The sequence below is a fragment of the Salvelinus namaycush genome, chromosome 1, assembly GCF_016432855.1.
Source record: "Salvelinus namaycush isolate Seneca chromosome 1, SaNama_1.0, whole genome shotgun sequence".
Lineage (NCBI taxonomy): Eukaryota > Metazoa > Chordata > Actinopteri > Salmoniformes > Salmonidae > Salvelinus > Salvelinus namaycush.
Window position 1 is genome coordinate 7071219 of NC_052307.1, and position 25859 is coordinate 7097077.

The window sequence follows — 25859 nt, forward strand, 5'->3', positions numbered from 1 at the left end:
CCCATCCCAACCCCAGCTCATCCCAACCCCATCTCATCCCAACCCCAGCCCATCCCAACCCCAGCCCATCCCAACCCCAGCTCATCCCAACCCCATCTCATCCCAACCCCATCCCATCCCAACCCCAGCCCATCCCAACCCCAGCCCATCCCATCCCATCCCAACCCCAGCCCATCCCAACCCCAGCCCATCCCAACCCCAGCCCATCCCATCCCATCCCAACCCCAGCCCATCCCAACCCCAGCCCATCCCAACCCCAGCTCATCCCAACCCCAGCCCAACCCCAAAATGACTTGTTTTTGTGACAAAACTAATGAAGGTGTGATTGTTGCTTGTGAATCCTAAGTCTCACCCTCTGTCTCTCTGTGTCCTGTCCTTATAGCTAACGTTCTGGACAGTATGTTGCTGAGGACTTTGGGGAAGGCGGCGGTGGACAGTGGAAAGGACGCCAGTGGGAACACAGCCCCAGCCCTGCCCCAGCGACAGCTCTGGTGTTACTGCTATCACCACTGTCCTGAGGACTCCACCAACAACACCTGCAGGTGTGGGCCCAACACACACACACACACACACACACAAACGGATGTATGCGCACACATGCACTCATGAATGTACTCTCTCTCTCACACACACACACACACACACACACACACATTTATTGTAATATCCTTGTGGGGACCAAACAATTGATTCCATTACAAAATCATATTTTCCCTAACTCCTAAACGTAAACCCTAAGCCTAAAATAGCCTTTTTCTTTGTGGGGACCGGTGAAATGTCCCCACTTGTCAAAATTCCTTGTTTTACTATCCTTGTGAGGACTACTGGTACCCATAAGGATAGTAAAACCAAACACACACACACACACACACACAAATGCAAAACCATACTCACACACACACACTATATCCTACGCATATATTTGATGCTCGTCTTGCACATGTAGATCCAACACTCTGGCCCATCCACATTCACAATGCTGATCTCAGATCAGGTTCTCTCTGTCCATATAATCTTATTAATTATGATCTAAAAGGGAAAACTGATCCCAGACCAGCATTTCTAAACGATTTGTGAGTATGGGCCACTTTCATACTCTCCTTAGGCTGTATTGATAACCATGGAAGAGCAACTGTTTCAGTACTTCACCTTAGTGCAGTACACTTACAGTATGATGTAACAGTTTCATGTGTATTGTTCTGCCTAATGCAGTTTGTTTGGAGTGAAAACGCTCGCTGACACGTTCCCTGTCGATGTGTTTTCCCCTTAGCAACTCAACCCTCAAATATTCCCTGACGTTCCCATATTATTGCCTGATGTGCTGTGCTAATTAGTTTAACGCACAAGCGGTCACACACAATAACATCAGTGGCTAATTACTCTGTCTCTTGCCAACTTTGAATATAACATGAATTCTTCATTAACATCATGAAACAGAAGTCGTCTGGGCTAATATTTAACTCCAATAACAACCCTGAACGTGACCTGTTAGTAAAGCTGCACACACACAAACACTCACTCACACTATTCCTGTGAGGACTTTTTGGGGACCAAAAATGTATTCCCATTCAAAATCCCTTTTTCCCCTAAACCTAAACCCCGGAGACTTTTTACAAGTGAGGACCGGCAAAATGTAATCACTTCTCAGAATTTTTGTTGGCTCACTATTCTTGTGAGGCCTTCTGATAATCACAAGTATAGTAAACCGTGTATACACACACACACACACCAGTTGTGAATGGTACTCACAACATTTGACTAATTAGCCCCGATCACTAATTAATTAGATGAAGCTGTTGATAATATACATTATTAATAAATACATGAAGTCATTGTGCTGGACATAATAGAAATGACTGATGATCATTTTTATGCTTATTGATTTGTGCTATTAATGCAGTAATGATCCGAGTAATGGTGATAATGTATATAGTAATGATGTATGTGAAGCACCTTGTACTGCTTTTTTTTTGGTACGAAATAAAGTTTGATTTGATTGTGATGATCTAGATGGTAATGTAATGCGTTGTGTTCTAGGATGGATAATGATCTGAGTAATGGTGATAGTGCAGGTAGATTGTGATGATCTAGATCAGGGGTGTCAAACTCATTCCACGGAGGGCCTAGTGTCTGCAGGTTTTTGGTTTTTCCTTTCAATAAAGCCCTAGACAACCAGGTGTGGGGAGTTCCTAACTAATTAGTGATGTTAATTCATCAATCAAGTACAAGGGAGGAGCGAAAACCCGCAGACACTCGGCCCCCCGTGGAATGAGTTTGACACCTGTGATCTAGATGGTAATGTAATTCGTTGTGATTTAGGACGGATGGGTACTGCTTCACCATGGTGGATGAAGAGGAGGGAGGGGTCCCTGTTCTCACATCAGGATGTCTGGGTCTGGTGGGATCAGAGTTCCAGTGCAGGGTAAGTCTGAGGACCACCACCACACTGAATCCACCCCACTCCACCACACTGAAACCACCCCACTCTACCACACTGAAACCACCCCACTCTACCACACTGAAACTACCCCACCACACTGAAACCACTCCACCACACTGAAACCACCCCACTCCACCACACTGAAACTACCCCACCACACTGAAACCACTCCACCACACTGAAACCACCCCACTCCACCACACTGAAACTACCCCACCACACTGAAACCACTCCACCACACTGAATCCACCCCACTCTACCACACTGAAACCACCCCACCACACTGAAACTACCCCACCACACTGAAACCACCCCACTCCACCACACTGAAACTACCCCACCACACTGAAACTACCCCACCACACTGAAACCACCCCACTCCACCACAGTGAATCCACCCCACTCCACCACACTGAAACCACCCCACTCTACCACACTGACACCACCTCACTCCACCACAGTGAATCCATCTCACTCCACCACACTGAAACCATCTCACTCCACCACACTGAAACCACCCCACTCTACCACACTGACACCACCCCACTCTACCACACTGACACCACCCCACTCTACCACACTGAATCCACCCCACTCTACCACACTGAAACTACCCCACCACACTGAAACTACCCCACCACACTGAAACCACTCCACCACACTGAATCCACCCCACCCCACCACACTGAAACCATCTCACTCCACCACAGTGAAACCACCCCACTCTACCACACTGAAACCACCCCACTCTACCACACTGAAACTACCCCACCACACTGAAACCATCTCACTCCACCACACTGACACCACCCCACTCCACCACACTGAATCCACCCCACTCCACCACACTGAATCCACCCCACTCTACCACAGTGAAACCACCCCACTCTACCACACTGAAACCACCCCACTCTACCACACTGAAACTACCCCACCACACTGAAACCATCTCACTCCACCACACTGACACCACCCCACTCCACCACACTGAATCCATCCCACTCCACCACACTGAAACCACCCCACTCTACCACACTGACACCACCCCACTCCACCACACTGAATCCACCCCACTCTACCACACTGAAACCACCCCACTCCACCACACTGAATCCACCCCACTCCACCACACTGAAACCACCCCACTCCACCACACTGAAACTACCCCACCACACTGAAACTACCCCACCACACTGAAACTACCCCACCACACTGAAACTACCCCACCACACTGAAACCACCCCACTCCACCACAGTGAAACCACCCCACTCCACCACACTGAAACTACCCCACCACACTGAAACCACCCCACTCCACCACAGTGAAACCACTCCACTCTACCACACTGAAACCACTCCACCCCACTGAATCCACCCCACTCTACCACACTGAATCCACCCCACTCTACCACACTGAATCCACCCCACTCCACCACACTGAAACCACTCCACCACACTGAAACCACTCCATTCCACCACACTGAAACCATCTCACCCCACCACACTGAAACCACCCCACTCTACCACACTGACACCACCCCACTCCACCACACTGAATCCACCCCACTCTACCACACTGACACCACCCCACTCTACCACACTGAAACCACCCCACTCTACCACACTGAAACCACCCCACTCTACCACACTGAAACCACCCCACTCTACCACACTGAAACCACTCCACTCTACCACACTGAAACCACCCCACTCCACCACACTGAAACTACCCCACCACACTGAAACTACCCCACCACACTGAAACCACCCCACTCCACCACAGTGAATCCACCCCACTCCACCACACTGAAACTACCCCACTCTACCACACTGAAACCACCCCACTCTACCACACTGACACCACCCCACTCTACCACACTGACACCACCCCACTCTACCACACTGAAACCACCCCACTCTACCACACTGAAACCACCCCACTCCACCACACTGAAACCACCCCACTCCACCACACTGACACCACCCCACTCCACCACACTGAAACCACCCCACTCCACCACACTGAATCCACCCCACTCTACCACACTGACACCACCCCACTCCACCACACTGAAACCACCCCACTCCACCACACTGCATCCACCCCACTCCACCATGTTAACTCGAAATGACACACCGACAAGGTTCCAGTTTAACAAAGTTTACTCTACTATATGAACACACTACAAGGTAGCCATTACACTCCAGGCTAGGTCCAACAACCACAAGACTTCCTGCGCATGCGCACTCTTGACTGAGTGATAGCCCCGTAATAACAGAAATATAGGGATACTTAAAACATGAACTTAACAATCTCCCCCTTTTCTTTAAAGACAAAAAAAACATCAACAACATAATTAAAGGTCCATGTATTATTCAAGATCCCCATTACAAATGGGTTGTGTGACAAGCTGCCACTTTCCATTACTGAGAGCCTGTAGGAGCGAGAGCCTGTAGGAGCACAAGACCGGATGCTCCCTTTTTAGTCAGACAGTCAGCAAGCTGTTCCTTTGTGGTCGACCACAGAATCCGCTGGATTCTCTGTGCTTGAATAAGTTCCTTGATGCTGCTAATCTCAAAGTCTTTTCTCTGTGACAGACTTGGTTGACTTCACAGCATCAACTAATGAGTAGTTGTCAGTGACACAAACTACAGGTAGGAAGTGCCGTTTTGTCCCACCAGTGATAACCTAGCGAAGCATCACTGAAGACAACTAGTTTCAAAGAGTCATCTTTTCCAACATGCTGAAACTTTAACGTCACTTGTTGTGATTCCAGTTTACGAACAACTTTGTTTGCCTCATGAATGGTTTGTACAGTGGCGTGTTTTGTGTTAGATGCCAAGTTGCAACCATCAAACCAGGTCTACTCTGTCTCGCAGCCCATAAAATTTGTCCCATCTTTGACCTCAATTGACCAGCTTCAATTCCACAGAGGGGAATTCCTTTGTACGGCTCTTGAAGAATCCATGTGGATAGGTTGAAGATTCTTGATATAGCTCTCCTGTTGCATCAGTATTTTTCCATCAACTGTAATAAACTCTATGCCAACATAACAAAAATGATCATGCTCCTCACGGCCAACCTAGAAAACAGCTTTGAGGTGTGGAATCACAGTTGAAGCAAAGGTCTGTGAGCCACCCCAGATAAAGTCATCAACATGACAGGCAAGTACTCCAGTCACATTGCAGTCTTGATCAAGCCAATAGAAGACTGCAGGATCCACTTGTGACATTTTTCCACCTGTATTCAGCATTGTTGCCTTGACTTTGTTGTACCAGTAGAGTGATCCATCTGCCAGTCCATACACACACTTTTTTAGTTTCCACAGTGTTCCTTCACTTTTAGCTTCGGGCGGAGGTCGGATGTGAATGTCCCTTGACAGCTCTGTTCCCTGCAAAAATCCAGATTTGATGTCTATGGAATTAAGTTTCCATTTTTTCTGGCAGATCACTGACATCAGCAATCTGAGTGACTCTGAGGCCCATGTCGGTGAGTCTTTTGGGAGTTCTTTAGCAGCCAGCTCCTCAAAAACTCTAGCCACTAGACGTGCTTTGGGCACTATTCCAGTTAAGGATTCTTTAAGGGTACACACCCACCTTGTTGAGACGCACTTTTGGCCAATGTCTTTGACTTCCTCAAACACTCCATTTTTCCTCCAATTACTGAGCTCATCTAGCTTAGCTGAGTCAAATGACACGTCCTTTGTTTCAAGTACATCATCATTTTGAATGTCATTCTGTTTTTCTCGATTTTCCATTGGTTCAATTCTGATATTATCTACAAGTGGCAGGTCAGCTGACCCTGTTGTACCAGAAAGTGTAGCTGGTTCAGAGTACTGCAAGTTGTACCAGTTCTTGTGTTTTGCTTTTCCTGCTCGTCCAATGACGGTTGCTGTATGTGGAATACCACTTTCTCTGTCCGTGTATTTAACAGGTTGTCCAGTTTTCAGATTGGAACAACCATGTTCTCTTAACACATGTGGCTGTTGAATGTTTTCCTCATTTGAACGCTCAACAGTATTACCTGTGGCATGGTTGAAGGTCTCTGCTCCATTTCCTATGTCAGTTTCGGTGTCCATATCATTGGATGCGACATCTGGTAGGTTTGTGTCTGTTACTGTGTCCTTTTTGTCATTTTCATTAGGAGACTGATTCTCAGCAACAGCCCCTCTATCTTGTTGATCATTTACTTTCCGCAATCTTGAGTGATGCACCCTGACAATCATGCCTCCGTGCCTCACAAATATCACCACACCATCTTGACCAATGACTACTCCCGGTCCTTTCCACTCTTGACAGTCAACTCGTTTGTAGTACACTTTGTCTCCAGACTCGTACTTCTCATCATCATTATTCCCTGAACTGCTGAGTAACTTTTGAAGTCTGTTAACTGTATCATGTCCAAACTGTTTGTAAAGCTTTAACAATACTTTGTGTTTTTCTTTAGTGCTCATGTTCTCTGTGACTGTCAGAATCTTCATGTGCTCTGTGTCAGTCAGAATCTCATTTTTGCATGGACACTGTGTGATGTCTTTGTCTAAAATGTTTACACAATAGTGGCCTGAGGTAGTAAGTTCAAGAGTCACTGGTTGTTTAAACATCACTGCCTTGTCATTTTTTATGTCTAGTACAGCCTCTGCCTTCTTGAGGGAAGCTTTGCTTAATAGTAAGGGGATATCTGTAGGGACCACCTCTGTTTCAATGTGACACTTAGTCTGACCAATTTTTGCTGGTATCTTAACTCTCTTGGTAGAATGGACAATTCTCCCGTCTCCAAATTTGAAAGCTCTGTTGCTTGGTGTGTCAATCATATTTTGTACTTCCTTCATATTTAGTTCACTGACATAGCTATCAAGCCATTTTGCACCACACACTGTCCGTGTACATGCAGTATCAATCACAGCAGATCCTAAGGATTCAACTATAAAAATCTCAGTATCAGAAGCAGATTCATTTGAAAACAGTGTAATGTTACACTGCTCTATCTCTGTGTTTACATTTTCCTCTGTTAGTTTAACTTGTTCATTTTTATGAGGACAGTCTTTAACCCAATGGTAAGTGCTTTGACAAATAGCACATTTCGATCTCCTTCCATATGTGTCCAGTGGATTTGTGCCGGGAAATGGCGCCCTCTTCTGGTTATCTTGAGAACGTGACTTTTTGGCGCCTTTTCTGTGCTGCTCGGTGTAATATGCTGCGTCACTCACTTGCATTCCATCTGTTATTGGCGCGACAGACGTCTTTTCACCAAATATTCTTTTTAGTGCCGACTTCATAGATGCAAAAGTCAGCACAGTACAAGCAGTCAACGCCAACTGTTTCTCCCTACCATCTAGACAAGCAGTGTCTAGCAACTTGAACCCTAACACTGCATCTGGGAGAACCATGTCTCTACCATCTAGACAAGCAGTGTCTAGCAACTTGAACCCTAACACTGCATCTGGGAGAACCATGTCTCTACCATCTAGACAAGCAGTGTCTAGCAACTTGAACCCTAACACTGCATCTGGGAGAACCATGTCTCTACCATCTAGACAAGCAGTGTCTAGCAACTTGAACCCTAACACTGCATCTGGGAGAACCATGTCGTACTTGCGCATTCTATTGTACCTCTGTTCGAAATCAATGATGTAGTCCGCCATTGCAACCGAAATATCTCTCGTAACACTGTCAAAGTTTGAATATGCCTCGTAGGCACGGTCTTTCTCTTCTTTAAGAAATACAGAATCCAGTGCTGTGATCAAAGTTCCCATACCGTCATCCTTGTTCAAATCCTCAACGGATATCTCCAGTGCTGTATCTCTCGCTCTTCCCTCGAGCGATAATACCACCGCAAGTGCTTGCTTTTTCGCGTCCAGATTAGTAACGCGTGTCCAGATTCCCAGTTCATTTTTCCAACTTTCGTACGACCTCTTCTCGTCGAAGCGAGGTGGCACGTTGTAGTTAGAAGCCATCGTCTGCTACCAATGTTAACTCGAAATGACACACCGACAAGGTTCCAGTTTAACAAAGTTTACTCTACTATATGAACACACTACAAGGTAGCCATTACACTCCAGGCTAGGTCCAACAACCACAAGACTTCCTGCGCATGCGCACTCTTGACTGAGTGATAGCCCCGTAATAACAGAAATATAGGGATACTTAAAACATGAACTTAACACACCACACTGAATCCACCCCACTCTACCACACTGAAACCACCCCACTCTACCACACTGACACCACCCCACTCCACCACACTGAAACCATCCCACTCCACCACACTGAAACCACTCCACTCCACCACACTGAATCCACCCCACTCCACCACACTGAAACCACCCCACTCTACCACACTGACACCACCCCACTCCACCACACTGAAACCACCCCACTCCACCACACTGCATCCACCCCACTCCACCACACTGAATCCACCCCACTCTACCACACTGAAACCACCCCACTCTACCACACTGAATCCACCCCACTCTACCACACTGAATCCACCCCACTCTACCACAGTGAAACCACCCCACTCTACCACACTGACACCAACCCACTCCACCACACTGAATCCACCCCACTCTACCACACTGAAACCACCCCACTCTACCACACTGAATCCACCCCACTCTACCACACTGAATCCACCCCACTCTACCACACTGAATCCACCCCACTCTACCACAGTGAAACCACCCCACTCTACCACACTGACACCAACCCACTCCACCACACTGAAACCACCCCACTCTACCACACTGACACCATCCCACTCTACCACACTGAATCCACCCCACTCTACCACAGTGAAACCACTCCACTCTACCACACTGACACCACCCCACTCCACCACACTGAAACCACCCCACTCTACCACACTGACACCACCCCACTCCACCACACTGCATCCACCCCACTCTACCACACTGAATCCACCCCACTCTACCACACTGAAACCACCCCACTCTACCACACTGAATCCACCCCACTCTACCACAGTGAAACCACCCCACTCCACCACACTGAATCCACCCCACTCCACCACACTGAAACCACCCCACTCTACCACACTGACACCACCCCACTCCACCACACTGAAACCACCCCACTCTACCACACTGACACCACCCCACTCCACCACACTGCATCCACCCCACTCTACCACACTGAATCCACCCCACTCTACCACACTGAAACCACCCCACTCTACCACACTGAATCCACCCCACTCTACCACAGTGAAACCACCTCACTCCACCACAGTGAAACCACCCCACTCCACCACAGTGAAACCACCTCACTCCACCACAGTGAAACCACTCCACTCTACCACAGTGAAACCACTCTGTGATTAAGTTTCCCCTAGGTACAGATCTAGGATCAGCTTCCCCTCCACCAATCCTAACCTTAACAAATAAGGGGGAAAATGCAAAACTGACCCAGCTCATCGCATAGGGGTAACTTCACCATACACCAGTAAATCCACACCTTTGGACACTGACTACAGCACCAACCACCTGGACGGCACAGTAGAAAGCAGACAATGCCCTCCACACACAATCAGGGGACTTACTGTATGTATCAATCTTCTTAGAGTAGGAGTGCTGATTTTAGGGTCCGTTTAGCATATTACATCACAATGAATAATGATTGATGATTCTCAGAACCATTCTCAAAGTAGGTTGGCTGCTGATTACTCGTAGTAGATACAGTCCATAGGTAATGAGATACTTTTGTATGTATTGTGTATGTGGGCTATTTCAGCCACATCCGTTGCTGACGGGTGTATAAAATCAAGCACACAGCCATGCAATCTCCATACACAAACATTGGCAGTAGAATGGCCTTACTGAAGAGCTCAGTGACTTTCAACGTGGCACTGTCATAGGATGCCACCTTTCCAACAAGTCTGTTCGTCAAATTTCTGCCCTGCTAGAGCTGCCCCGGTCAACTATAATTGCTGTTATTGTGAAGTGGAAACGTCTAGGAGCAACAATGGCTCAGCCGCAAAGTGGTAGGCCACACAAGCTCACAGAATGGGACCTCTGAGTGTTGAAGCGTCTGTCCTTCGTTGCAACACTCACCACCGAGTTCCAAACTGCCTCTGGAAGCAACGTCAGCACAAGAACTGTTCGCCGGGAGCTTCATGAAATGGGTTTCCATGGCCGAGCAGCCACATACAAGCCTAAGATCACTATGCGCAATGCCAAGCGTCGGCTGGAGTGGTGTAAAGCTCGCCGCCATGGGACTCGGGAGCAGTGGAAATGCATTCTCTGACGTGAGGAATCACGCTTCACCATCTGGCAGTCTGATGGACGAATCTGGGTTTGGCGGATGCCAGGAGAACACTACCTGCCCGAATGCATAGTGCCAACTATAAAGTTTGGTGGAAGAGGAATAATGGTCTGGGGCTGTTTTACAAAGGTTCGGGCTAGGCCCTTTAGTTCCAGTGAAGGGAAATCTTAACGCTACAGCATACAATAACATTCTAGATGATTCTGTGCTTCCAACTTTGTGGCAACAGTCTGGGGAAGGCCCTTTCCTGTTTCAGCATGACAATGCCCCATGCACAAAGCGAGGTCCATACAGAAATGGTTTGTCAAGATTGGTGTGGAAGAACTTGACTGGCATGCACAGAGCCCTGACCTCAACTCCATTGAACACCTTTGAGATGAACTGGAATGTAGACTGCGAGCCAGGCCTTATCTCCCAACATCAGTGCCCGACCTCACTAATGCTTGTGGCTGAATGGAAGCAAGTCCCTGCAGCAATGTTCCAACATCTAGTGGAAAGCCTTCCCAGAAGAGTGGAGGCTGGTCTCGCAGCAAAGGGGAGACCAACTCCATATTAATTCCCATGATTTTGGAATGAGATGTTCGACAAGGTGTCCACATACTTTCGGTCATGTAGTGTAGTCAGCACACCACAAACACATCTTTAATTCATCAATGTGTTGTCTGTACGAGGTGACCTCCAGGGGATATGTGCCCATTTTGGGTCAAAACATTTTCATAAAAGTATGAACGTTGATACACTTGTGGGAACAGTGTGGGAAATTGAACAGCAACAGTATCTGATGTATTCATATGATGTAATTGTGCTTCCAGGATACAGGCAACTCCCGACTGAGAAGATCCCTGGAGTGCTGTACTGACCAGGACTACTGCAACAAAGACCTGCACCCCACCCTGGCTCCACTCAAAACACCCAGTAATATGCTTTATACACACACACTCGTAATACACAGACAGAAGTGACCAGTGATAGTGAGTTGACAGCGAGTTGTCAGGGACAGCGAGTTGTCAGGGACAGCGAGTTGCCAGGGACAGCGAGTTGCCAGGGACAGCGAGTTGCCAGGGACAGCGAGTTGCCAGGGACAGCGAGTTGTCAGGGACAGCGAGTTGTCAGGGACAGCGAGTTGCCAGGGACAGCGAGTTGCCAGGGACAGCGAGTTGCCAGGGACAGGGCCCAGCGAGTTACCAGTGACAGGGCCCAGCGAGTTACCAGTGACAGTGTCAGGGCCCAGCGAGGTGACAGTGAGAGAAGCAGGTGAAATGGAGCCGGTAAAGTCAGCTGCATAGCTCCGCTCCTCTTTAGTGGTCGGCCCACAATCGGCCCAAGAGATCACTAGCTAGGGTTTCTGTAGAAGACCCAAAACTAGATATATTTCTTCAGTTCTTTTTTGTGTGTGTACAAGTGTGTGTGTCAGACTGAAAGGATGTGTTGGACTTCACACACAGGGCAGGTCCAGGGTGTGTGTGTGTGTGTGTGTGTGTGTGTGTGTGTGTGTGTGTGTGTGTGTGTGTGTGTGTGTGTGTGTGTGTGTGGCAGTAAGACTAGAGTCCCAGAGAAAGCAGAACTCCCAACGGACATGGCCAGCAGTGTCATCAATCTGAAACTCGAGCAGCGGGCTTCAGGAAGAGATCCTATCGATCAGGGCTAGGTTTCCCTCAGCTAGTTCACTCTGGTCCCTGGGGACACCACTGTGTGTGTGGAACTGAGAGAGAGTAATACATGTTGGATTAACAATAAAGAACCTTTGAAATAACATGACTTAATGATGACTGTTTTTGACTGTTGTCTATTTCCAAAGGGATGTGTGGCCCCTGTTTGTATTGAATATGTGATCTGTTACTTATATGAAGTGATCAGTTATTACTCTCTCCCCCGTTTCTTCTCTCCTTCTTTTGCACTCCCTCTCTCTCCCCCTTCACCTCTCTCCCCACTCAAACCCTCCTCCCCCTCCTCCCCGCCCTCTCTCACCCTCTCCCCACTCAAACCCTCCTCCCCCTCCTCCCTGCCCTCTCTCACCCTCTCCCCACTCAAACCCCCCTCCCCCTCCTCCCCGCCCTCTCTCTCCCCCTCCACCTCTCTCCCCACTCAAACCCTCCTCCCCCTCCTCCCCGCCCTCTCTCACCCCCTCCCCCTCTCTCCCCACTCAAACCCTCCTCCCCGCCCTCTCTCACCCCCTCTCCCTCTCTCCCCACTCAAACCCTCCTCCCCGCCCTCTCTCACCCCCTCCCCCTCTCTCCCCACTCAAACCCTCCTCCCCCTCCTCCCCGCCCTCTCTCACTCCCCTACTCTTCCCCTCCTCCCCTCCCCCTCCCCCCTCTCTCGCTCCCCTCTATCACTCTCTCTCTCCCCCCTCTCGCTCTCCCCCTCTCTCTCTCTGTAGATTATGCAGATGGGAACATTCACCACATGGCTCTTCTCATCTCTGTTACTGTGTGCAGCATCATCCTGGCTCTCATCATTATTTTCTGCTACTTCAGGTGAGACTCAGTTTGCCTCGAGAGAACGTTTTAGAACAGGGCTGCTCAAGAGGAGGGTAGCTCTCCAGGAACAGGGTTGGAGTGAAAACCTACTGGAGGGTAGTTCTCCAGGAACAGGGTTGGAGTTAAAACCTACTGGAGGGTAGCTCTCCAGGAACAGGGTTGGAGTGAAAACCTACTGGAGGGTATCTCTCCAGGAACAGGGTTGGAGTGAAAACCTACTGGAGGGTAGCTCTCCAGGAACAGGGTTGGAGTGAAAACCTACTGGAGGGTAGTTCTCCAGGAACAGGGTTGGAGTGAAAACCTACTGGAGGGTAGTTCTCCAGGAACAGGGTTGGAGTTAAAACCTACTGGAGGGTAGCTCTCCAGGAACAGGGTTGGAGTGAAAACCTACTGGAGGGTATCTCTCCAGGAACAGGGTTGGAGTGAAAACCTACTGGAGGGTAGCTCTCCAGGAACAGGGTTGGAGTGAAAACCTACTGGAGGGTAGTTCTCCAGGAACAGGGTTGGAGTGAAAACCTACTGGAGGGTAGTTCTCCAGGAACAGGGTTGGAGTGAAAACCTACTGGAGGGTAGCTCTCCAGGAACAGGGTTGGAGTGAAAACCTACTGGAGGGTAGCTCTCAATGAACAGGGTTGGAGTGAAAACCTACTGGAGGGTAGTTCTCCAGGAACAGGGTTGGAGTGAAAACCTACTGGAGGGTAGCTCTCCAGGTACAGGGTTGGAGTGAAAACCTACTGGAGGGTAGCTCTCCAGGAACAGGGTTGGAGTGAAAACCTACTGGAGGGTAGTTCTCCAGGAACAGGGTTGGAGTTAAAACCTACTGGAGGGTAGCTCTCCAGGAACAGGGTTGGAGTTAAAACCTACTGGAGGGTCTCTCTCCAGGAACAGGGTTGGAGTTAAAACCTACTGGAGGGTAGCTCTCCAGGAACAGGGTTGGAGTTAAAACCTACTGGAGGGTAGTTCTCCAGGAACAGGGTTGGAGTGAAAACCTACTGGAGGGTAGCTCTCCAGGAACAGGGTTGGAGTGAAAACCTACTGGAGGGTAGTTCTCCAGGAACAGGGTTGGAGTGAAAACCTACTGGATGGTAGCTCTCCAGGTACAGGGTTGGAGTGAAAACCTACTGGAGGGTAGCTCTCCAGGAACAGGGTTGGAGTGAAAACCTACTGGAGGGTAGCTCTCCAGGAACAGGGTTGGAGTGAAAACCTACTGGAGGGTATCTCTCCAGGAACAGGGTTAGAGTGAAAACCTACTGGAGGGTAGTTCTCCAGGAACAGGGTTGGAGTGAAAACCTACTGGAGGGTAGCTCTCCAGGAACAGGGTTGGAGTGAAAACCTACTGGAGGGTAGTTCTCCAGGTACAGGGTTGGAGTGAAAACCTACTGGAGGGTAGCTCTCCAGGAACAGGGTTGGAGTTAAAACCTACTGGAGGGTATCTCTCCAGGAACAGGGTTGGAGTCAACCTACTGGAGGGTAGCTCTCCAGGAACAGGGTTGGAGTTAAAACCTACTGGAGGGTAGCTCTCCAGGAACAGGGTTGGAGTGAAAACCTACTGGAGGGTAGTTCTCCAGGAACAGGGTTGGAGTTAAAACCTACTGGAGGGTAGCTCTCCAGGAACAGGGTTGGAGTGAAAACCTACTGGAGGGTAGCTCTCCAGGAACAGGGTTGGAGTGAAAACCTACTGGATGGTAGCTCTCCAGGAACAGGGTTGGAGTGAAAACCTACTGGAGGGTAGTTCTCCAGTAACAGGGTTGGAGTGAAAACCTACTGGATGGTAGCTCTCCAGTAACAGGGTTGGAGTGAAAACCTACTGGAGGGTAGCTCTCCAGTAACAGGGTTGGAGTGAAAACCTACTGGAGGGTAGCTCTCCAGGAACAGGGTTGGAGTGAAAACCTACTGGATGGTAGCTCTCCAGGAACAGGGTTGGAGTTAAAACCTACTGGAGGGTAGCTCTCCAGGAACAGGGTTGGAGTGAAAACCTACTGGATGGTAGCTCTCCAGGAACAGGGTTGGGATTAAAACCTACTGGAGGGTAGCTCTCCAGGAACAGGGTTGGAGTGAAAACCTACTGGAGGGTAGTTCTCCAGTAACAGGGTTGGAGTGAAAACTTACTGGAGGGTAGTTCTCCAGGAACAGGGTTGGAGTGAAAACCTACTGGAGGGTAGTTCTCCAGTAACAGGGTTGCAGTGAAAACTTACTGGAGGGTAGCTCTCCAGGAACAGGGTTGGAGTTAAAACCTACTGGAGGGTAGCTCTCCAGGAACAGGGTTGGAGTGAAAACCTACTGGAGGGTAGTTCTCCAGGAACAGGGTTGGAGTTAAAACCTACTGGAGGGTAGTTCTCCAGGAACAGGGTTGGAGTTAAAACCTACTGGAGGGTAGTTCTCCAGGAACAGGGTTGGAGTGAAAACCTACTGGAGGGTAGCTCTCCCGGAACAGGGTTGGAGTTAAAACCTACTGGAGGGTAGCTCTCCAGGAACAGGGTTGGAGTGAAAACCTACTGGAGGGTATCTCTCCAGGAACAGGGTTAGAGTGAAAACCTACTGGAGGGTAGTTCTCCAGGAACAGGGTTGGAGTGAAAACCTACTGGAGGGTAGCTCTCCAGGAACAGGGTTGGAGTGAAAACCTACTGGAGGGTAGTTCTCCAGGTACAGGGTTGGAGTGAAAACCTACTGGAGGGTAGCTCTCCAGGAACAGGGTTGGAGTTAAAACCTACTGGAGGGTATCTCTCCAGGAACAGGGTTGGAGTCAAAACCTACTGGAGGGTAGCTCTCCAGGAACAGGGTTGGAGTTAAAACCTACTGGAGGGTAGCTCTCCAGGAACAGGGTTGGAGTGAAAACCTACTGGAGGGTAGTTCTCCAGGAACAGGGTTGGAGTTAAAACCTACTGGAGGGTAGCTCTCCAGGAACAGGGTTGGAGTGAAAACCTACTGGAGGGTAGCTCTCCAGGAACAGGGTTGGAGTGAAAACCTACTGGATGGTAGCTCTCCAGGAACAGGGTTGGAGTGAAAACCTACTGGAGGGTAGTTCTCCAGTAACAGGGTTGGAGTGAAAACCTACTGGATGGTAGCTCTCCAGTAACAGGGTTGGAGTGAAAACCTACTGGAGGGTAGCTCTCCAGTAACAGGGTTGGAGTGAAAACCTACTGGAGGGTAGCTCTCCAGGAACAGGGTTGGAGTGAAAACCTACTGGATGGTAGCTCTCCAGGAACAGGGTTGGAGTTAAAACCTACTGGAGGGTAGCTCTCCAGGAACAGGGTTGGAGTGAAAACCTACTGGATGGTAGCTCTCCAGGAACAGGGTTGGGGTTAAAACCTACTGGAGGGTAGCTCTCCAGGAACAGGGTTGGAGTGAAAACCTACTGGAGGGTAGTTCTCCAGTAACAGGGTTGGAGTGAAAACTTACTGGAGGGTAGTTCTCCAGGAACAGGGTTGGAGTGAAAACCTACTGGAGGGTAGTTCTCCAGTAACAGGGTTGCAGTGAAAACTTACTGGAGGGTAGCTCTCCAGGAACAGGGTTGGAGTTAAAACCTACTGGAGGGTAGCTCTCCAGGAACAGGGTTGGAGTGAAAACCTACTGGAGGGTAGTTCTCCAGGAACAGGGTTGGAGTTAAAACCTACTGGAGGGTAGTTCTCCAGGAACAGGGTTGGAGTTAAAACCTACTGGAGGGTAGTTCTCCAGGAACAGGGTTGGAGTGAAAACCTACTGGAGGGTAGCTCTCCCGGAACAGGGTTGGAGTTAAAACCTACTGGAGGGTAGCTCTCCAGGAACAGGGTTGGAGTGAAAACCTACTGGAGGGTAGCTCTCCAGGAACAGGGTTGGAGTGAAAACCTACTGGAGGGTAGCTCTCCAGGAACAGGGTTGGAGTGAAAACCTACTGGAGGGTAGCTCTCCAGGAACAGGGTTGGAGTTAAAAACTACTGGAGGGTAGCTCTCCAGGAACAGGGTTGGAGTTAAAACCTACTGGAGGGTAGCTCTCCAGGAACAGGGTTGGAGTGAAAACCTACTGGAGGGTAGCTCTCCAGGAACAGGGTTGGAGTGAAAACCTACTGGAGGGTAGCTCTCCAGGAACAGGGTTGGAGTTAAAACTTACTGGAGGGTAGCTCTCCAGTAACAGGGTTGGAGTGAAAACCTACTGGAGGGTAGCTCTCCAGGAACAGGGTTAGAGTGAAAACCTACTGGAGGGTAGCTCTCCAGGAACAGGGTTGGAGTGAAAACCTACTGGAGGGTAGCTCTCCAGGAACAGGGTTGGAGTGAAAACCTACTGGAGGGTAGCTCTCCAGGAACAGGGTTGGAGTGAAAACCTACTGGAGGGTAGTTCTCCAGGAACAGGGTTGGAGTTAAAACCTACTGGAGGGTAGCTCTCCAGGAACAGGGTTGGAGTGAAAACCTACTGGAGGGTAGCTCTCCAGGTACAGGGTTGGAGTTAAAACCTACTGGAGGGTAGCTCTCCAGGAACAGGGTTGGAGTTAAAACCTACTGGAGGGTAGTTCTCCAGGAACAGGGTTGGAGTTAAAACCTACTGGAGGGTAGCTCTCCAGGAACAGGGTTGGAGTGAAAACCTACTGGAGGGTAGCTCTCCAGGAACAGGGTTGGAGTGAAAACCTACTGGAGGGTAGTTCTCCAGGAACAGGGTTGGAGTGAAAACCTACTGGAGGGTAGCTCTCCAGGAACAGGGTTGGAGTTAAAACCTACTGGAGGGTAGCTCTCCAGGAACAGGGTTGGAGTTAAAACCTACTGGAGGGTAGCTCTCCAGTAACAGGGTTGGAGTGAAAACCTACTGGAGGGTAGCTCTCCAGGAACAGGGTTGGAGTGAAAACCTACTGGAGGGTAGCTCTCCAGGAACAGGGTTGGAGTTAAAACTTACTGGAGGGTAGCTCTCCAGTAACAGGGTTGGAGTGAAAACCTACTGGAGGGTAGCTCTCCAGGAACAGGGTTAGAGTGAAAACCTACTGGAGGGTAGCTCTCCAGGAACAGGGTTGGAGTGAAAACCTACTGGAGGGTAGCTCTCCAGGAACAGGGTTGGAGTGAAAACCTACTGGAGGGTAGCTCTCCAGGAACAGGGTTGGAGTGAAAACCTACTGGAGGGTAGTTCTCCAGGAACAGGGTTGGAGTTAAAACCTACTGGAGGGTAGCTCTCCAGGAACAGGGTTGGAGTGAAAACCTACTGGAGGGTAGCTCTCCAGGTACAGGGTTGGAGTTAAAACCTACTGGAGGGTAGCTCTCCAGGAACAGGGTTGGAGTTAAAACCTACTGGAGGGTAGTTCTCCAGGAACAGGGTTGGAGTTAAAACCTACTGGAGGGTAGCTCTCCAGGAACAGGGTTGGAGTGAAAACCTACTGGAGGGTAGCTCTCCAGGAACAGGGTTGGAGTGAAAACCTACTGGAGGGTAGTTCTCCAGGAACAGGGTTGGAGTGAAAACCTACTGGAGGGTAGCTCTCCAGGAACAGGGTTGGAGTTAAAAACTACTGGAGGGTAGCTCTCCAGGAACAGGGTTGGAGTTAAAACCTACTGGAGGGTAGCTCTCCAGGAACAGGGTTGGAGTGAAAACCTACTGGAGGGTAGCTCTCCAGGAACAGGGTTGGAGTGAAAACCTACTGGAGGGTAGCTCTCCAGGAACAGGGTTGGAGTTAAAACTTACTGGAGGGTAGCTCTCCAGTAACAGGGTTGGAGTGAAAACCTACTGGAGGGTAGCTCTCCAGGAACAGGGTTAGAGTGAAAACCTACTGGAGGGTAGCTCTCCAGGAACAGGGTTGGAGTGAAAACCTACTGGAGGGTAGCTCTCCAGGAACAGGGTTGGAGTGAAAACCTACAGGAGAGTAGCTCTCCAGGAACAGGGTTGGAGTGAAAATCTACTGGATGGTAGCTCTCCAGGAACAGGGTTGGAGTGAAAACCTACTGGAGGGTAGTTCTCCAGTTACAGGGTTGGAGTTAAAACCCACTGGATGGTAGTTCTCCAGGAACAGGGTTGGAGTGAAAACCTACTGGAGGGTAGCTCTCCAGGAACAGGGTTGGAGTTAAAAACCTACTGGAGGGTAGCTCTCCAGGAACAGGGTTGGAGTGAAAACCTACTGGAGGGTAGTTCTCCAGGAACAGGGTTGGAGTTAAAACTTACTGGAGGGTAGCTCTCCAGGAACAGGGTTGGAGTTAAAACCTACTGGATGGTAGCTCTCCAGGAACAGGGTTGGAGTGAAAACCTACTGGATGGTAGCTCTCCAGGAACAGGGTTGGAGTTAAAACCTACTGGAGGGTAGCTCTCCAGGAACAGGGTTGGAGTGAAAACCTACTGGAGGGTAGCTCTCCAGGAACAGGGTTGGAGTGAAAACCTACTGGAGGGTAGTTCTCCAGGAACAGGGTTGGAGTGAAAACCTACTGGATGGTAGCTCTCCAGGTACAGGGTTGGAGTGAAAACCTACTGGAGGGTAGCTCTCCAGGAACAGGGTTGGAGTGAAAACCTACTGGAGGGTAGCTCTCCAGGAACAGGGTTGGAGTGAAAACCTACTGGAGGGTAGCTCTCCAGGAACAGGGTTGGAGTGAAAACCTACTGGAGGGTAGTTCTCCAGGTACAGGGTTGGAGTGAAAACCTACTGGAGGGTAGCTCTCCAGGAACAGGGTTGGAGTTAAAACCTACTGGAGGGTATCTCTCCAGGAACAGGGTTGGAGTCAAAACCTACTGGAGGGTAGCTCTCCAGGAACAGGGTTGGAGTTAAAACCTACTGGAGGGTAGCTCTCCAGGAACAGGGTTGGAGTGAAAACCTACTGGAGGGTAGTTCTCCAGGAACAGGGTTGGAGTTAAAACCTACTGGAGGGTAGCTCTCCAGGAACAGGGTTGGAGTGAAAACCTACTGGAGGGTAGCTCTCCAGGAACAGGGTTGGAGTGACAACCTACTGGAGGGTAGCTCTCCAGGAACAGGGTTGGGGTTAAAACCTACTGGAGGGTAGCTCTCCAGGAACAGGGTTGGAGTGAAAACCTACTGGAGGGTAGTTCTCCAGTAACAGGGTTGGAGTGAAAACTTACTGGAGGGTAGTTCTCCAGGAACAGGGTTGGAGTGAAAACCTACTGGAGGGTAGTTCTCCAGTAACAGGGTTGGAGTGAAAACTTACTGGAGGGTAGCTCTCCAGGAACAGGGTTGGAGTTAAAACCTACTGGAGGGTAGCTCTCCAGGAACAGGGTTGGAGTGAAAACCTACTGGAGGGTAGTTCTCCAGGAACAGGGTTGGAGTTAAAACCTACTGGAGGGTAGTTCTCCAGGAACAGGGTTGGAGTTAAAACCTACTGGAGGGTAGTTCTCCAGGAACAGGGTTGGAGTGAAAACCTACTGGAGGGTAGCTCTCCCGGAACAGGGTTGGAGTTAAAACCTACTGGAGGGTAGCTCTCCAGGAACAGGGTTGGAGTGAAAACCTACTGGAGGGTAGCTCTCCAGGAACAGGGTTGGAGTGAAAACCTACTGGAGGGTAGCTCTCCAGGAACAGGGTTGGAGTGAAAACCTACTGGAGGGTAGCTCTCCAGGAACAGGGTTGGAGTGAAAACCTACTGGAGGGTAGCTCTCCAGGAACAGGGTTGGAGTGAAAACCTACTGGATGGTAGCTCTCCAGGAACAGGGTTGGGGTTAAAACCTACAGGAGGGTAGTTCTCCAGGAACAGGGTTGGAGTTAAAACCTACTGGAGGGTAGCTCTCCAGGAACAGGGTTGGAGTGAAAACCTACTGGAGGGTAGTTCTCCAGGAACAGGGTTGGAGTTAAAACCTACTGGAGGGTAGCTCTCCAGGAACAGGGTTGGAGTGAAAACCTACTGGAGGGTAGCTCTCCAGGTACAGGGTTGGAGTTAAAACCTACTGGAGGGTAGCTCTCCAGGAACAGGGTTGGAGTTAAAACCTACTGGAGGGTAGTTCTCCAGGAACAGGGTTGGAGTTAAAACCTACTGGAGGGTAGCTCTCCAGGAACAGGGTTGGAGTGAAAACCTACTGGAGGGTAGCTCTCCAGGAACAGGGTTGGAGTGAAAACCTACTGGAGGGTAGTTCTCCAGGAACAGGGTTGGAGTGAAAACCTACTGGAGGGTAGCTCTCCAGGAACAGGGTTGGAGTTAAAAACTACTGGAGGGTAGCTCTCCAGGAACAGGGTTGGAGTTAAAATCTACTGGAGGGTAGCTCTCCAGGAACAGGGTTGGAGTGAAAACCTACTGGAGGGTAGCTCTCCAGGAACAGGGTTGGAGTGAAAACCTACTGGAGGGTAGCTCTCCAGGAACAGGGTTGGAGTTAAAACTTACTGGAGGGTAGCTCTCCAGGAACAGGGTTGGAGTGAAAACCTACTGGAGGGTAGCTCTCCAGGAACAGGGTTGGAGTTAAAACCTACTGGAGGGTAGCTCTCCAGGAACAGGGTTGGAGTGAAAACCTACTGGAGGGTAGCTCTCCAGGAACAGGGTTGGAGTGAAAACCTACAGGAGAGTAGCTCTCCAGGAACAGGGTTGGAGTGAAAACCTACTGGATGGTAGTTCTCCAGGAACAGGGTTGGAGTTAAAACCTACTGGATGGTAGCTCTCCAGGAACAGGGTTGGAGTTAAAACCTACTGGAGGGTAGCTCTCCAGGAACAGGGTTGGAGTTAAAACCTACTGGAGGGTAGCTCTCCAGGAACAGGGTTGGAGTGAAAACCTACTGGATGGTAGCTCTCCAGGAACAGGGTTAGGCAGTTAGTCCTGTTCTAGAATGACCGCTTACCCATGTTATGAATAAGGTTATTCTCAGTACATGTACAGTCTATTTGTTCATCCGTACTTAAAATATTAATTTCACTTTGGGAACAAATGACACTGAGGAAGAATCATATAGCTCTGATATGACATGTTTTCTAGTCAATGTTTGAATCATCCAGAATTGAGATATTACATACAGACTACTCACATTAAAGGGTTGTTTGATGTATACTGTTGTTTGATGTGTGTGTGTGTGTGTGTGTGTGTGTGTGTGTGTGTGTGTGTGTGTGTGTGTGTGTGTGTGTGTGTGTGTGTGTGTGTGTGTGTGTGTGTGTGTGTGGCTGTGCTGCAGGTACAAGCGCCAGGAGTCTGGGCCACGCTACAGCATTGGTCTGGAGCAGGATGAGTCCTACATCCCTCCGGGAGAGTCTCTCAGAGACCTCATAGAACAGTCCCAGAGTTCAGGCAGTGGCTCAGGTCTCCCCCTGCTGGTATGTTACACACACTGCATCCCTCTACCACCAGCTCACTGGTTGTATCCTCCCGAAGTGTGGATTTAATCATGTCCCTTCACCGATTGTAAAGTAAATTGCTGGTTTAAGAAACATTGTGAAAACTCCCACTAGCCCATATCTAGACCAATTCAATGCTTTGGATTTGTGGGAAGTAGTGAAGGAGTGTACACTTCAGGAGAAAGGAGATATTTGAAAGACACCCACACACCCAGGTAGTACAACTGATGAACAACACAATGATACAACTGATATGTTTGTGCTATGACAGAGGGTTTGTCAGTCTGTATAAAAATGTTTACACATGAGCTGTGTCTCCACAACTCTTTTGTAATTATTTTTGTGCAGGAAAAACTCTCCATTGTATCACAACCGTTCTGCCACATGTGTGTTGCACGTCACTTCAGCACCACTGCATTCTGGGCCAGAGAGAGCCTAACACTGTTTGTGTGCGTTCTGGGCCAGAGAGAGCCTAACACTGTTTGTGTGTGTTCTGGGCCAGAGAGAGCCTAACACTGTTTGTGTGTGTTCTGGGCCAGAGAGAGCCTAACACTGTTTGTGTGTGTTCTGGGCCAGAGAGAGCCTAACACTGTTTGTGTGTGTTCTGGGCCAGAGAGAGCCTAACACTGTTTGTGTGTGTTCTGGGCCAGAGAGAGCCTAACACTGTTTGTGTGCGTTCTGGGCCAGAGAGAGCCTAACACTGTTTGTGTGCGTTCTGGGCCAGAGAGAGCCTAACACTGTTTGTGTGCGTTCTGGGCCAGAGAGAGCCTAACACTGTTTGTGTGTGTTCTGGGCCAGAGAGAGCCTAACACTGTTTGTGTCCAGCCTAACACGGAACCCAAACCGGCTGTGCGCGTGCGCCATCGTGCATAAATGTATTTTGTCCCCCCACACCAAACACGATCACGACATGCAGGTTAAAATATCAAAATAAACTCTGAACCAATTACATTAATTTGGGGACAGGTCGAAAAGCATTAAACCTTTATGGCAATTTAGCTAGCTAGCTTGCACTTGCTAGCTAATTTGTCCTATTTAGCTAGCTTGCACTTGTTAGCTAATTTGTCCTGGGATATAAACATTGAGTTGTTATTTTACCTGAAATGCACAAGGTCCTCTACTCCACCAATTAATCCACACATAAAACTGTCAACCGAATCGTTTCTACTCATCTCTCCTCCTTCCAGGCTTTTTCTTCTCTTGACTTTATATTAACATTGGCAACTTTCATAAATTACTGCATTACCGCCACCGACCTAGTTCATCTTTGTCACCTACTTGGGTATAACCAATGAGGAGATGGCACATGGGTACCTGCTTCTATAAACCAATGAGGAGATGGGAGAGGCAGGACTTTCAGCGCAATCTGCGTCAGGAATAGAAATGAGTTCTATTTTAGCCCTTGGCATCGCAGACGCTCGTTGGCGTGCGCACAATAATTGAATAACATGGATTTCTAAATTTATTTTGCGACACTCGCGCACGCGACTTGTCCGGTCTGGTCAGCATGTAACACTGTGCATGTTGGGCCAGAGAGAGCCTAACACTGTTTGTATACTCATGCATATGCTCTCTCATTCGTTCAAACAATCAACCACTTACCCTTTAATCAAATAATTTTTCCTTCCAAGTTATTTCCACTTGTTTAAACCTTTTTAAACTGATTTTAAATGTATTATTAATACTTTATTAATGGCGATTCAGTTTGTTTTCAGTATTTTCCTTCTCCACAGAATTGATTGGATTTATAAATAATAATTGATTGGATTTATATGGAGCTTTTCCAGGGTTCTTAGCACTTTACACAGTAGGGGGAAACTCCCCTCATCTACCACACAGTAGGGGGAAACTCCCCTCATCTATCACACAGTAGGGGGAAACTCCCCTCATCTACCACACAGTAGGGGGAAACTCCCCTCATCTACCACACAGTAGGGGGAAACTCCCCTCATCTATAACACAGTAGGGGGAAACTCCCCTCATCTACCACACAGTAGGGGGAAACTCCCCTCATCTACCACACAGTAGGGGGAAACTCCCCTCATCTATAACACAGTAGGGGGAAACTCCCCTCATCTACCACACAGTAGGGGGAAACTCCCCTCATCTATCACACAGTAGAGGGAAACTCCCCTCATCTACCACACAGTAGGGGGAAACTCCCCTCATCTATAACACAGTAGGGGGAAACTCTCCTCATCTACCACACAGTAGGGGGGAACTCCCCTCATCTACCACACAGTAGGGGGAAACTCCCCTCATCTATAACACAGTAGGGGGAAACTCTCCTCATCTACCACACAGTAGGGGGACACTCCCCTCATCTATAACACAGTAGGGGGAAACTCCCCTCATCTACCACACAGTAGGGGGAAACTCCCCTCATCTATCACACAGTAGGGGGAAACTCCCCTCATCTACCACACAGTAGGGAGAAACTCCCCTCATCGACCACACAGTAGGGGGAAACTCCCCTCATCTACCACACAGTAGGGGGAAACTCCCCTCATCTATCACACAGTAGGGGGAAACTCCCCTCATCTATAACACAGTAGGGGGAAACTCCCCTCATCTATAACACAGTAGAGGGAAACTCCCCTCATCTATCACACAGTAGGGGGAAACTCCCCTCATCTACCACACAGTAGGGGGAAACTCCCCTCATCTATAACACAGTAGGGGGAAACTCCCCTCATCTATAACACAGTAGGGGGAAACTCTCCTCATCTACCACACAGTAGAGGGAAACTCCCCTCATCTACCACACAGTAGGGGGAAACTCCCCTCATCTATCACACAGTAGAGGGAAACTCCCCTCATATACCACACAGTAGGGGGAAACTCCCCTCATCTATAAGACAGTAGGGGGAAACTCTCCTCATCTACCACACAGTAGGGGGAAACTCCCCTCATCTACCACACAGTAGGGGGAAACTCCCCTCATCTATAACACAGTAGGGGGAAACTCTCCTCATCTACCACACAGTAGAGGGAAACTCCCCTCATCTATCACACAGTAGGGGGAAACTCCCCTCATCTATAACACAGTAGGGGGAAACTCCCCTCATCTATCACACAGTAGAGGGAAACTCCCCTCATCTATCACACAGTAGGGGGAAACTCCCCTCATCTATAACACAGTAGGGGGAAACTCTCCTCATCTACCACACAGTAGGGGGACACTCCCCTCATCTATAACACAGTAGGGAACTCCCCTCATCTACCACACAGTAGGGGGAAACTCCCCTCATCTATCACACAGTAGGGGGAAACTCCCCTCATCTACCACACAGTAGGGAGAAACTCCCCTCCTCGACCACACAGTAGGGGGAAACTCCCCTCATCTACCACACAGTAGGGGGAAACTCCCCTCATCTATCACACAGTAGGGGGAAACTCCCCTCATCTACCACACAGTAGGGGGAAACTCCCCTCATCTATCACACAGTAGGGGGAAACTC

General features: G+C 49.2%; 1 protein-coding gene across 1 annotated transcript in view; it reads left to right on the forward strand.

Moving 5' to 3' along the window:
* bmpr1ba (bone morphogenetic protein receptor, type IBa) overlaps window positions 1–25859 on the forward strand; it is a 156331-nt gene that overhangs the window by 124963 nt on the left and 5509 nt on the right. Inside the window, exons 3-7 of the mRNA XM_038986969.1 lie at window positions 383–542; window positions 2320–2422; window positions 11536–11638; window positions 13104–13200; window positions 22239–22377. Coding sequence (XP_038842897.1) covers window positions 383–542; window positions 2320–2422; window positions 11536–11638; window positions 13104–13200; window positions 22239–22377 — 602 coding nt within the window. The remainder of the gene's footprint in view (window positions 1–382; window positions 543–2319; window positions 2423–11535; window positions 11639–13103; window positions 13201–22238; window positions 22378–25859) is intronic.